Source organism: Mesitornis unicolor, unplaced genomic scaffold (genome assembly GCF_000695765.1).
Source record: "Mesitornis unicolor isolate BGI_N332 unplaced genomic scaffold, ASM69576v1 scaffold16383, whole genome shotgun sequence".
Classification (NCBI taxonomy): Eukaryota; Metazoa; Chordata; class Aves; order Mesitornithiformes; family Mesitornithidae; genus Mesitornis; species Mesitornis unicolor.
Window position 1 is genome coordinate 16043 of NW_010172734.1, and position 13379 is coordinate 29421.

The 13379-nt window shown below is 38.9% G+C and overlaps 1 protein-coding gene across 1 annotated transcript in view; it reads right to left on the reverse strand.

Moving 5' to 3' along the window:
* The window catches only part of NUP107 (nucleoporin 107kDa), a 28752-nt gene that overhangs the window by 14832 nt on the left and 541 nt on the right, over nucleotides 1-13379 (reverse strand). Inside the window, exons 3-14 of the mRNA XM_010180507.1 lie at nucleotides 13275-13373; nucleotides 12421-12506; nucleotides 10683-10772; nucleotides 8969-9084; nucleotides 6857-6992; nucleotides 6219-6322; nucleotides 4192-4319; nucleotides 3849-3897; nucleotides 2634-2705; nucleotides 2057-2145; nucleotides 1078-1156; nucleotides 3-95 (exon numbers count right to left, since the gene is read on the reverse strand). Of these exons, the coding sequence (XP_010178809.1) occupies nucleotides 3-95; nucleotides 1078-1156; nucleotides 2057-2145; nucleotides 2634-2705; nucleotides 3849-3897; nucleotides 4192-4319; nucleotides 6219-6322; nucleotides 6857-6992; nucleotides 8969-9084; nucleotides 10683-10772; nucleotides 12421-12506; nucleotides 13275-13373 (1141 nt within the window). The remainder of the gene's footprint in view (nucleotides 1-2; nucleotides 96-1077; nucleotides 1157-2056; nucleotides 2146-2633; nucleotides 2706-3848; nucleotides 3898-4191; nucleotides 4320-6218; nucleotides 6323-6856; nucleotides 6993-8968; nucleotides 9085-10682; nucleotides 10773-12420; nucleotides 12507-13274; nucleotides 13374-13379) is intronic.

Genomic DNA, 13379 nt, shown 5'->3' on the forward strand with positions numbered 1-13379 from the left:
CTGATGAGAGCAAATAGATACTTCAGTAATCTTGCATCATCTTCTCGGTCCAAATCGTCAAGTGGCAGCTTCTGTCTTATAGGAGCATCTGGATCCTGCAAGGGAAAAAAGTCACCATCCATCCACACAATGCCTATAGGTTGGAAATCTGATGATTTCCTGCCCTGTTTTATAATTTGGAGTCACCTTCTCACATTGGCACAACAATCTGTACAACCCATGTAACATCTAGCATGGTATTTCCCTGTCTTTCTCCTCTTATTTCTTTTATTCCTCTTCTGTCACTGCTTCTATCAGAAGGAGCCACTGCAATTTCTTTGTTTACTCTACCACCTTATTTTTCACCCCAAACTTCTCATCTTCCAGCTCTTCTTACCTCCAAACATCCTTTCCCCTTCTGCCTCTCTACCTACCAGTCTCCTCTTCCTCCTTCTGAGAAGGCTTTTCACAACAGTTGTACTTGCTTCTGTTTAATCCAAATAGATTTTCTCAAGCTAATCAATACATCAGATCACTCCCCAATTGAATTAATCTTCTACAACCGCTTTGTTGTCACTGAAGCAGTTCATTATCTCCTTCTATTGTACAGCTCCTTTTCTTGACTTCCCTTCTGTTAGCTTTTACCACAGTAGCTCTCAAGGAAACCCATCAAGACTTGGTTTCATTGTACTAGTCACTGTATAAAGACAGCATGCCCTAATGGGCAGGGGCTTCCAAACAGTTTTATAAGCTTTTCTGGTTAGGAACATAAGTTTGTTTCAGATACAAAAAGAACTAATAAAGCCATTTACTTCACAAAATAAACTGCAGGTACATGTGATGGAGGGTGGGGCTATGGAAGTGAATGCTGAAAGAAAACAGAAGTCTACATATCCCAAAAGGAACTCCAGAGGTGTCCTGCCTCAATTTATGTGCTAATTTTCATCCTTTCCAACTTAAACGTTTTGCAATTTTTAGATACTACAACTATTTTTGGATAGCACAACTATCTAAAAATTGGTGGAAGGCTGTGAAAGTAGCATATATGCTCTCTCTAATCCATTCTGAAACCAAACCTTGTTTTTAAATCATACTTACCAACTCTGTTACCAGAGCTCGAGAACTTCCAATGTATGTACTTAACTGACGCTGCTTCAGGATATGTAGCGTGTTCTCCCTGAAAGCAATGAAACATTTTTAAGAACAATGCATTTCTTTTAGCAACCAGATTTTAATAAGACACAAATACTGAAAGATTATAGTTACATGAAATATGGTTACCAAACAGATGCTTGGCTTGGATGGTTTATCAATGGACTGTGCTACTGTTGTGAAAATGCAAGATTTCACAAGAAGTACAATATTAGAATCAATTAATGTATCTTTGATTCCTTTCAAAAGCATCCGTTATTTCAATTATTCACGTATTTAACTATGCGTTTATTTCTGCATGAGCAAAATGTCCCGTTAGCATTCACTATAAAGTCAGTCTAAGACAGAAAATTCAACTTAGGGTGAACACATGCTTCCAAAAGCTTGTATTCACTGACCACTAAAAGCAGGCTTATTCTAGGCACCTAGCATCAAAGGTTGTCTTTGGTCTTTTCCTCCATAAACAGATTATTTCACTGATAATAAAGATTAAAATAATGGCTTCTGGTGAAGGGTCAATGACACAAAGTGACGACAAGAACTTAAGCAGGCAAAAATTAAAGCCAGCCGAAGAAGTGACTACCTGAGAAACACATAATAAAAATGGTATCATCCAGTGAAAATAACATGCTGATCAGCAGGTGATCATCTCTTTCATGAAAAATCAATTCTACATCCAGGTTAAGATTAAATTAAATTGCTTTGATGGTGTTCCTTCCATCCTTGCCTCCCAAAAGCAGTAACCGACTTCTGAAAAGGTAGCAGATGGGTAGGAAATATCAATTTTTATATTTAAGTATTTAAAGAAAAGAAGTGAATGAACATGACAACTTTTAAAAATCCACTTTTTTTTAAGCGTGATTCTGTGCCTGTGAATCTTACATTTGATGAAAGCATGTATACATCAAAGAAACTCTGAACTCACCAATATACAGATTTTGCATAAAACTCAATATTATCGGAGAAGTCCCCAATTTCATCCTTGGCAATGCTTTCTAGCCAATCTACCACCAGCTGGAACAAAATTAAATTGCATTTAAAAAAACCCCATGTAACAATATTTTAACTGCCTTCCTCTCATCTCTGGATCTCCTCGTTATCTACACAGTAACCAAAGGCGTACACATCCTGAAAACTATTCCACTTTCTTTTTAAGTATGCACTATGAAGGTTGTTTAGGCACTTGGATCTCTATTTCCTGTTAGATGCTACAGTTACCACAGTGCAACTTAACAGTTTATTAATCATCACCAACAGTAACAAATGCACCAAAGGGGAATAACTCTCAGCCCTCCATCCTCTCCAAGACAGTCCAAAAAACATTTCTGAGCTTTATAAACTAAAGACCATTATTTTCATGCTGATAAAGAATAACACACTTCAGTGAATATTAAAAGAAGTATTAGAAACAGCTTAATAAAGTGCACAGAGCATTAGTGTTCGAAACATTTAAGTGTCCACTGACCTATTTCCATTCTCATCTTAAAAACTTCCCATCATACCTGGCTTTGTCGAACAAGTGAATCTTTCTGAAACAAGTTGTCTACATTCATCTTTTCACTAGCAGTTAAAACCTAGTTAAGAAAAAAAACCTGATTATTACTTCATGGAAAAGAAAATTTGCCACAAACCATGAATACCAAACTGAACACATGCTAACTCATACACTTCCTACAAGTTTAGTAAGCCACCTCTCTCCATTTTTTAAAAATGGATGACACTATACATTTGTTTTATTTGGATGATCTTTTACATCCAGTTACACTAAAATCTGTAAAAATGAGATTCAGAATATAATTCACAGATGTCTGACCACAGAAGGATTCTACATAGCAGTTTCATTGCACTCATATTATCCTAAATCACATTTATTACTGTATACACAGAAAAAGATTACATTTTCCAGGACCATATGCACACTTAACATGAACAAGTGTAAAGAAAAAAACCCAAACCCCACCCCAGAACCCTGATCCCTCTATCTGCTCTCCTGAATTAATTTAGCTTTCATTAGGCTCGCAGCAAAAAGATAACTGAAGATGCATTTTCCTAAAAAAACACGGGTAGAAGCAGATTTTTTTTGGCACAACTGTGTTGAATTTAATAGCGACAGCTTAGCAGTGGGAATCCTAGAGGAAGCTATTTTATGACTCAGAAAAAAGCAACTGTGATCATAAATTTTACAAAGTCAGAGTCACTTTCATTATTGTTTTGTCTTCCTAAGACAAAGCTGGAACCACTGTACTGACACAGAAAAGACTACAGCTGAAACAAGAATGCTAAAAAGTTTGGATTTCTCCTGAGATAAATTAGAACCAGGATTGCAAAGGCTAAACAGCTTGAGACCACATGTTCTTTTAGGCAAAGCAAAATTATCTCTGACTATGGGAACATTACCGCTACAGATGCAACTTTTAAAAAGAAATAAACAGTTATTTCAAGTGGATTTTCCAAGTGTATGTGGAATACTTAAGGAAATATAGTATATAATATTTTTTCACTAGCATTTTCTTTTTGGAGCTGAATATTTAAATTCACCTTTCACAATATATGAAATAATCTGGTATTTGTTGATAATAAAGCAGTCTCATTTTTGTTTACATTCTTTCACCTTAGAATTTTGAGTGGCTGCAATATTGAAATTGTGAAAAACAAAATATTTAGCTTATTTAATTTATTACATCGCTTAAAAACATCCCAAAAAAGTCCAAGCTTACTGGGATATCAAATGTAGTTTCATCTTCCAGTGCAGACTGTATTCTGTCTCTAGAAATAAAAGTGCAAAACGTTAATGATTAAAATAAAAAGAGAAAATCCAGCAAAAAAAGCACTTAAAATACCTTTACAAAAATGTTCAAATACTAAAAGTTGCAAAAGTAATAATAGGCCTGTTTACAACTTTCATTTCTGTAAATAGATAATAAACATATGTATCAGCATCTAGTTCCAATAGGTACTATAATAGGTACTCAACAGCTCCACTCCAAACAAACTCATTAAAAATAAACCCAAGAAAGTCAGCTCAGTGCAAAAGCATCATGTGCTTTACAACGGAATTACCTATAAAGCGAGGACAACAGTCTCCAAGTTACCATCTCCTGCTTGAGAAGCCACAAGACACTGGCAGTTTTCGAAAACTTTTGCTGTCCAGGAGTTGCCCGATAAACTATCTTCCCTAGTATATTCACCTGAGGTAAATAAATTTATACATAGTTAATATTACCCACCATTCTATCTTTTTTCCTAAGCCATTACAGCAATCTTTTCATTATCCTGAATGCTTTCAACAAACGAGTTTGATTACCATCTCTTCAAAACAAGTATATGACACTCCACACCATATTGCCTTAGTTACTAATAAAAATAGTATTAACACAGCCTAGAGGCCATAAACCAAGAGAGGAGCTTTGTTTTGCAAGGCAGTGCAGAAACCAAGAATAAAAATAGCTTATGTTGATCAATTAAAAAGCACCAAAAGAGAGGGAATGCAACCACTAAAAAAACCCAAGCCAACAAACCAAACCACCAAAACCAAAACCCAAATCACCAAAACTCCCAACTTTTTCTCCATATGCATCAGTATCAAAAATAAAGCCAGCCCTACTAGTATCCATGACAGTGCATTTATCAGTGCCTGAAAGATACTCCTTTCTTTCTAGCTCTGTTAAATGAGGAAACTCAAACTGTTGGTTACCACATAATTTACAGTATCACCAAAAAGAAATTCTATAATTTTTCTTTTATTTATTATGAAGAAAACAAAGTCTTCTCCATCAGCACCTAGTTACAGATCTCCTACTACTTCTGAGAACCACCCCAAACTCTTACATTTTAGGAGTACCCAATTTCTCAGGTATTGATATATCCATCAGTTTTCAAGCAGGAGGTGAACAACAGATTTGGAGAAAAGAATGAGGTGTACCATCACGATGCAAGAGAGGAGCATGATCTTCTGTTCCCTTCTATTACCTCCCAGAAAACATGAAAAGAGTTCATGACAGCTAGGAGCCCCTGGGCTAATCTCAGGGTACAGCTGAGAGGCAGCATGAGAGCTAAGGGCTGTCCCTCTACCCAGATCCCAAGTCCCATACAACATCCAAGCCAACTCTTGGAGCAGCATCCTCCACTCCACTCTACTTTTGTAGGTCCTTGGCAAGACAGAGTCAACCCCCCCGCCCCCAATCCCACATGGCTTAAAACAGGCAGTCTGTATTCCATGATCTTGTAGATGGCATCCATATTCTCAAATAGGAGGAATGGAAGAGACTTCCTTCTCTATTTCAGCTCAGAAGTCCCACGGTCTCACAAAATAATCAATTTCACATTTGTTTTCCTTCTCTTGTCTGCTTCCCACTTGGGAACACAATTGTTCCTCATCAAAGATCTCAGCATTCTCCAAGTCAGCCTCAGCAAATTTGCACAAAACAGGGCTAGCAACCTTTTACCAAGAATGTGTTTTCTTAAGATAGACACATACATGAAGTTTCTTTAAAAAAATACCTGCCTACCTATCTCTTTTGTGACCAACACTTATTGACAGAAGCATCACCATTTCTTCCTTTCAAACTGTCAATCCCTGCTGATCCCGAACTGGCACTCAACAGCAAATCAAATAAAAAAACTAAGTCTAAAAGCAAAGACCCCTTAAATCTAACGTTGAGCCCTCTGCTCCCAGCTTGTTAGTAATGTAGCAGAAAACTCTTAAAGCATCACAATACAATGATTTTATTTATTTATACCCCGAAAGTAAATACTTTTAAATACATCTTATTATAATTAACAAAAAAATCTCTACATCTGCATATGTTTATTGTCACTTGGCACTTGCAGTGGAATGGCAGCTAGATGACATTTTTATTATTCAGCAGGCTACACAATGGGTGTTCCCATGCCAAAGTAGTGCATGAGGAAAGGGAGATGCTACTCAGTGCTAGTGCTCAGTGACTCATTAGGCTGCAACCAGCTGGAAGATTTCAATTATCCTTGTTAAGCACTGTGACTTCTCAGGTTAAAGAAAAAAAAGCTGTACTACTTAAGGAAGGGACTGTAAAATAAAGTAAATAAAAAAGCCCAAGCAAACTACTTACCTGACTGTTACAAATACTTTCATACTGATCCACAAGATCAAAAATGGTAGTTGATGTATGCTTCAGGAAGGAATGCAGAAAATCCGAGTACATGCTCATAGTAGCTAGAACAGGTTTAAGAAGAAACAGTCATATTTGTCAGACACAACTTGGCAAAAAAACCTTGACACACTACAAAAAAATCCTTCTGATGACAAGGCATCTCATCTTTCGGAAATCCAAATGAGGACAGTGATGATATGAACTATTTCTATCCCATAAAATCAGAATTTACCAGCTAAGATAGTAAGATACACAGAAGCTACCAGGTCAGTCAAATAATTATTAAATTTTTGCTGTAAAACTTTTTCAGATTACATGTTAAACAATGAAATCATTTGCTTATCTCCACAAAACGAATCCAATTTGCATCTTCCATCACAAGAACATCCCATCTGTGACATCAGGTTCCAGAGAAAACACAAACTCTCAAACCTCCAATAAGTGGAAGATATTAACTTGCTGAACTTTTAAACTAGACTGGTTTTGACTAAGAACTCTCTCCGACAAACAATACAGAAGATAAGGAACACATATATATGCATCTCTCACAAATAAAAATTGTAGTCAAACGTTATGAAAACTTCAGATTGTCTCACCAGCTTCCCCAGGATCCTCCTCACGCAACAGTACAGCGCTCATAGTGACATCTTCTGTCATATTGGACCCGTCTAGATTTGCAAACATCCTTGTCTGCTGTGGCGAGAGTGCCATTGTCCAGTTACTTTCATCCAACTAAAATCAATACAAGAACATAAGCAAAATAAATAGCATTTCAGACTTTTATAAGCCTAGCTCCAAGTTTTTTCACTCTATATGAATGGTAGAAACAAACCAATTCTAAAAATTAATGGTTAAATAACTGCCCTTAGATATGATGCAACTATGCTTTTAACAAGCAGCTCTGAAAAGGTCAGTGTTAACCTGGAAAAAGTAAATTCTCCATGTTTTTTTTTCAGGAAATAACTAAAGTAGAAGCTCATCTAATACGGCCTTCTACTTCCAAACTTTTCATCTCAAGCATATCACTTTTCATCTCAAAAAAAAAAAATCACTCTAAACTTTCATATTTGATTATGCTAAATGTTTACTTAGTATTCTGTCATTCAAAGTAAAGAGACAGAATAACATTGACCAGGTTGCAAAGCAGCTGTGAAAAGTTAAACAAAATAGTTAAAATCTGAATCAGAACCATTTACAAGTCTTTCAACCTTCTTGGGGCATTGCTCAAAACCATTTGATCAAATGAAGCAATACACGTTTAAAATAATAGCAAGTAGCAGAACATTAAAAGGGGAGATGAAGAAATACCTGTACTTCTTGAGGAGTATTTCAGCGGAGGTATTTGATTACGTATCAGACATCAGAGCAGCAAAATGGCCAAAACCAGATGACAGACTGTGCATATACTGCACTGACAGAACAGCTTCCTATAGCTGTCTACATGACAGCAATTGCTTTCTCAGCAGCAATTAATGCTATACAAAGACCTAGAGATATGCTGGTTGATTCTTTTTCCAGACTCTTAAAATGGTCCAACCCAAACAAGTAAAAACAGGAAACCAGATGACATTGCTGTAGCAGTCTGTAAAGCATATCCAAAAACTGTGGACATGTACCTGTTCATTCTTCCTTTTATGCCCCAGTTTCTACCCACAGAATTCCTCTTGCCTGATCTCTCTCTGCCATTATTGCCCTCTAGCCAGAACAGAACGCCAACAGCACTCTGCAGAGTAAAACTAACAAGAAACTCAGTTCCAGTAAAATCATATCTGGTCTCTGTGAGAAATACAAAAAAGGGCTGATGAGTGTTCTTATCTACCAGCAAGTAAATCTCCACAAGACACAATTTTAAGTCCTTTTTCCATCACCCTCTTGTGAAAGCCTTTGTCTAGTCCCAAGTCTTTCCCTGCTAATCTAAACTTGATTCATGTCAGAGCACTAAACGATAGCCTAAAATGTACTCTGCTCACAAAACACTAGTTACAGAATGACAAGAATCTCTGAATCGGAGGCACAGTGCCACTGCTAAGACAACACTGTATACATACTGATCAACTAGGCCCCAGAACCTGAAAATTTAAAGAAACAAATGGGCTATAACAAACTATAGAAACAACCAGAAGGGAGAATGAATTAAAAAGCACATACAGAAATACATCTTAAGTTGTTGTAAGTTAATTTAAAAATAAAAGATATAATACTTCAGACATCCCTACTGATAACTTTTCTAATCGGTGCTTTTCCAAAGAGATTACAGCAGAAGATAATTAACGTCATCTGAAAAGTCATCAGAAGAGTTTGTTCTTTGAAGTTCAAACTTTAACATCCAAGTGAAGCCTAATACTGGAGAGTGCTAAAATAAGAAAGTTCTGAAGCTTTAACTTGCTGACATAGAACAAGTGTCTTTGAAGCATTTGTAAACAAGCAATGTCAAGACTTCTGTAATCACAAGCTGATGTTATAAGCACTAGCTTAACACACCGAGTCATTTAGAAAGTCCTTAAATCCCTCTATCATTCCTCACTGCATCATCTCAAAGAACACCACAGTAATAAGTAATACTAATAGCAAGCAACAATAGTAGTAATAGCAAGCTTGTACCACCCACAGTTTGTCCTTGGTGCAAACAACACTGAAACACTCTGAACTTGTACCTTCTTCTAAGTTTCACAGGAACAAAAAAGGAAAAGGTGCTCTAACCATCTTACCACTGACATATTGCCAAAAAGTCCAGGAGATGGTAGAATCAGAGGTGATCTTCCTCCTGTTCCCAGGATGGCAGACATATCTGATGGCTTCATGGAGCTTCGATTTAGTGCAGTAGCTGAAAGAGAGAGAGCCTTTTCTGAAAAGAAGTAGTATTTAAGGCCACTATGCTCTATCAAGGAGCTCCAAAGAAAATCTTATACTGGCTTTTGTAAGTATTTACGAAATCTGGACAGGCTGGACTGACTGCCCAAGGCCAACTGCATGCAGTTGAACAAGGCCGAGAGCCGAGTACTGCACTTGGGTCACAACAACCCCATGCAACACTACAGGCTGGGGGAAGAGTGACTGGAGAGCTGCCTGGCAGAGAAGGATCTGATGGGTATTGTCTGTCAGCCAGCTGAACATGAGCCAGCAGTGTGCCCAGGTGGCCAAGAAGGCCAACAGCATCCTGGCCTGTACCACACTATTTTGCATGGCCAGCCAAAGTAGGGAAGTAATCATTCTCCTGAACTCAGCATTGTTGAGGCCACACCTTGAATACTGTGTTCAGTGTTGGGCCCCTCATTACAAGGGCATTGACATGCTGGAGCGTGTCCAAAGGGCAAGGAAGCTCGTGAAGGGTCTGGGGCACAAGTTCTATGAGGAGCAGCTGAAGGAACTGAGATTGTTTAGCTTGGAGAAAAGGAGTCTGAGGGGAGACTTTATTGCTCTCTACCACTACCTGAAAGGAGGCTGTAGCGAGGTAGGGGTTGGTCTCTTCTCCCAGGTAACAAGTGATAGGACAAGACTGTCAAGCACTAGAATGGGCTGCCCAGGCAAATGGTGGAATCACCATCCCTGAAGGTATTTAAAAGACGTGTAGATGTGGTGCACAGGGACATGGTTGAGTGGTGGACTTGGCGATGTTAGCTTTATGCTTGGACTCAATGATCTTAAAAGTCTTTTCCGACCTAAATGATTTTGTGATTTTTGGAATGTCCTCAGTCCTGAAGATCACCAAGAACGTATGTTGTCAGATCTCTGACACCCTCACATTTATAAGGGGGCCAGGTCATTGCAAACAGGTATAGGGGCCCAAGAAGCCTTCATATCAATAGGTAGATATGGTTTTCCATGCATCGGTTTCACACAGATCAAGAAAGCTGAAGAACCAAAGTTCATTAGCCAAATAGCTGTGGTTGGAAGGAACCTCTGGAGATGATCTGCTCCAACCCCCATGCCCAAAGCAGTGCCAACTAGTGCCAAAGGTTGCCCAGGACCCTGTCCAGTCAGCTTTGGTTATCTCCAAGGACGGAGACTCCACAGACTGTCTGGGCAACCAGTTCTAGCGCTCAAATACCCTTACAGTAAAAAAAGATTCTTATTATGTTTAGGCAAAATTCCCTGTATATCCTGTTGTGCCCATTTGCCTCTTGTCTTTTCACTAGGCACCATCAAGAAGAGACTGGCTGTCTTTTTACTCCCTCCCATCAGTATTTCTATACATTGACAAGATCCCCTCCCAAGCCTTCTCCTTCCCAGGCTAAACAATCCCAGCTCTTCTCTGCCTCTCCTCATACATCAGATGCTCCAATCCCCTCATCAACTTTGCAGCCCTTCACTGGGCCCACTACAGTGTGCTTGCATCTTTCTCCTTATGAATTGTTACCAAATATGAAGTCCAAGTATATAATTCCTTTAAGAAAATACTAAAGAAAGAAAAAGTAGTCTTACCTGGCTGGCGAAATAATGAATTAGGAGTTCGGGAAATCAACTGGCCTCTAGGCGTCATGTTTCCAATAGTGTCATCCAGGGAGGTAAGAACTGATTAATAAACAAGTTAAGGAACTCTCTCCTAAACACACTTTTGGCTCTATTCAAAATAACTGTGAATACTTGGAAAGGAAAAATATTTTGCTGTAGCTCAAATATTATGAAGATTATGCCTCTTGTCTTTCAGACTAAAGCAGAAAGCCCCATTCATAAGCCTGAGTTAGGTCACAAAATGTTTCACCAGACGCGTAAAAGCTGGAGGCCTAAAAGGGACACTGCAAAGTGAAGTTCAGAAACCTGAGCACTAGACTAGGACTCCTCATAACTGCTCAGATCAAGGAGAACACTTTTGCCCCATGAGAAGCTGCTTTATGCTACATAAACCATAACAAAAGAAAGAAAAATAAAATCTAAGACCGAAAGCATTTTAAAGAAATGTTCTCTCTCTCTTGGTTCCAGGATGCTGAAGACTTTAACAAAAAAGTCTCTGTTGCTCTACTTTGCCTCTTCCTGTGAGCAACTAGGTTCAGTGCTCTAGCTATGATTTACCAAGAGTTGTGTAAAACATTCAGTATTCTGAAAGTATTCAGTATCAGTGTCCAAGAACATAATAACTCTTAGAGACAATACCATCAGGGCCAGTATCTCACTAGTTTTATTCTACTTGCAAAAAACAGAAGGATGAACAGAAGGACTCCTTTGCCACCATAACCAGAAAAACACTGTTGTATTAGCTGTCAAATTACATGGTATTTTTTACTTATTGTAAATAAGCAGGAGGAGAAAAATCTGTGGAAATTTAGATCTATGTTTGTGCACTCATCTTGCTATTACTGTGGATGGAAAGCTGAGATATACTAAATAATAACAGTACTCTGATAATGCAATACATGCAAAAGAGCATAAAACCATAAAATTAAGATATAACGGAGTGAAGAAAACTTCATTTTTTCAAAACCTCAGGGATGGAGTCACACGGTTCTCTGGGCTAATGTCAACCTGGGTTCATAAGCATGTGAAAAACTGCAAAGCACCACGCTAAACAAATAAGATGGCACAAGCTGAGGAGACAGGCCATGCAAAATCCCTGCAATCATATTTAACCCACAACTGAAATAATAAATCCAAATATAGCCAAAAATTGACTATATGAACATTTTGACAATCTCTTACTTTCCCTGAAGTCTAGTGAATAAGCTGTTCCGAGTCATCATAACAACAGCTTTGACATGGTTTGAGACTACTATGGGGAGAGAAACAGGGGAGACAGAAATATTTTCATTCAGATGAAATATTATTCTGTGAAAAGCCAAAGAATTGCATCTTTTGGCTCATCCCCAAATTTTGCTGTAAAGGACAAGTAATACACCACGTAGCTGAAAATGTAGAATTCTTCTAAATGAAACTCATCCAGATTTCCTAGTCACATTTTCAGTCAATCATTAATATCCCTCCCTACTAGTTTTTAGATATTGCAATCATAGTTTTGTTTTTGAACTTTTCTCCTTCTTAATGCATTAAAATAGCACACAGAAAAGACAATGAGACTACAGAAGGGGAAAACATGACAGTTCAATAGCAAAATTTTGACTGCAGTATAGCTCACAGATCAGAGTGTCAGGTAAAAATACACACGCCTTGTGGACACAGCTAGCAACAACTAAAGAGAAGATAAAAAGTCTTTACAGAAAAAGGATACTGGAAACTCTTCTCTGAGAGCTTTGCCTCCGTTCAGGTCCATCAATCTCTGTATCGCAGGGGGATAACACTTCACCAGAACCATTTCTAGAAAACAGCAGCATACACACAAAGTAAACAAGCTAATCCAAGAATGTACAACAAGATCTTTTTACAACCGGGAAACTCCAACAAAGCATAAGTCATCTCTAATTCTAGTACTGATGTTCAGTTTCCTCTGCAGAACATCTAGCACAGCTCAAGAAAATGAGTTTGTCTGAAAATCCACACTTTGATCCTCCTGCACCATGACAGACTTTGTACTGAAAGATAAAATGTAGTAAGAAATGCTACAGTACGAAATTCAAGTTTGAACTGAAAGATTCAATAGGAATACCACGACTTCATTATTTGATTTTTTCTTCAGCTACACAAAATCACCACAGATTGAGAAAATTCACGCGTCTTGCAGAAGAGAAGGAGGAAATAAAACATTAACAACTACAAAAACGCAGAGCAGAAGCTACAGGTGAACTGCGGAGGCCACAGCCGTGCCTGCCTGCCCAGGCCTATCTGCAGAGCACTCTGCAAAGGCCCGGCTCAACGACCCCTGCGTAATGAACAACTTCAGTTTAATCTATAAACACATCCCAGCAGAAACCAAACAGACTCCAAGCTCTCAGGTGACACAAAAGCCTCCAACAGCCCTCAGGGACTGTTCCAGCCTCGCTGCGTTTTCCAGCCCGCGCTGCGCGCTCCCCGCTCTTCTACGGCCGCAACAGGAAGATATGTCGCGACATATCACACCCTTGGGGGATCCGCGCTCCCCTAGGACACCCCGCCGGCACCAGCCGCCCCCCACCCCGCGCCTCCCACCTGTCCATGACGGCCTCCGGCCCGGCACAGCCCGGGCTCAAGCGTTCCCGCCTCCGCCAGCGCCGGCCCGCGGCCCGGAAACAGACGGGGAGCCTCCGCCTGGGG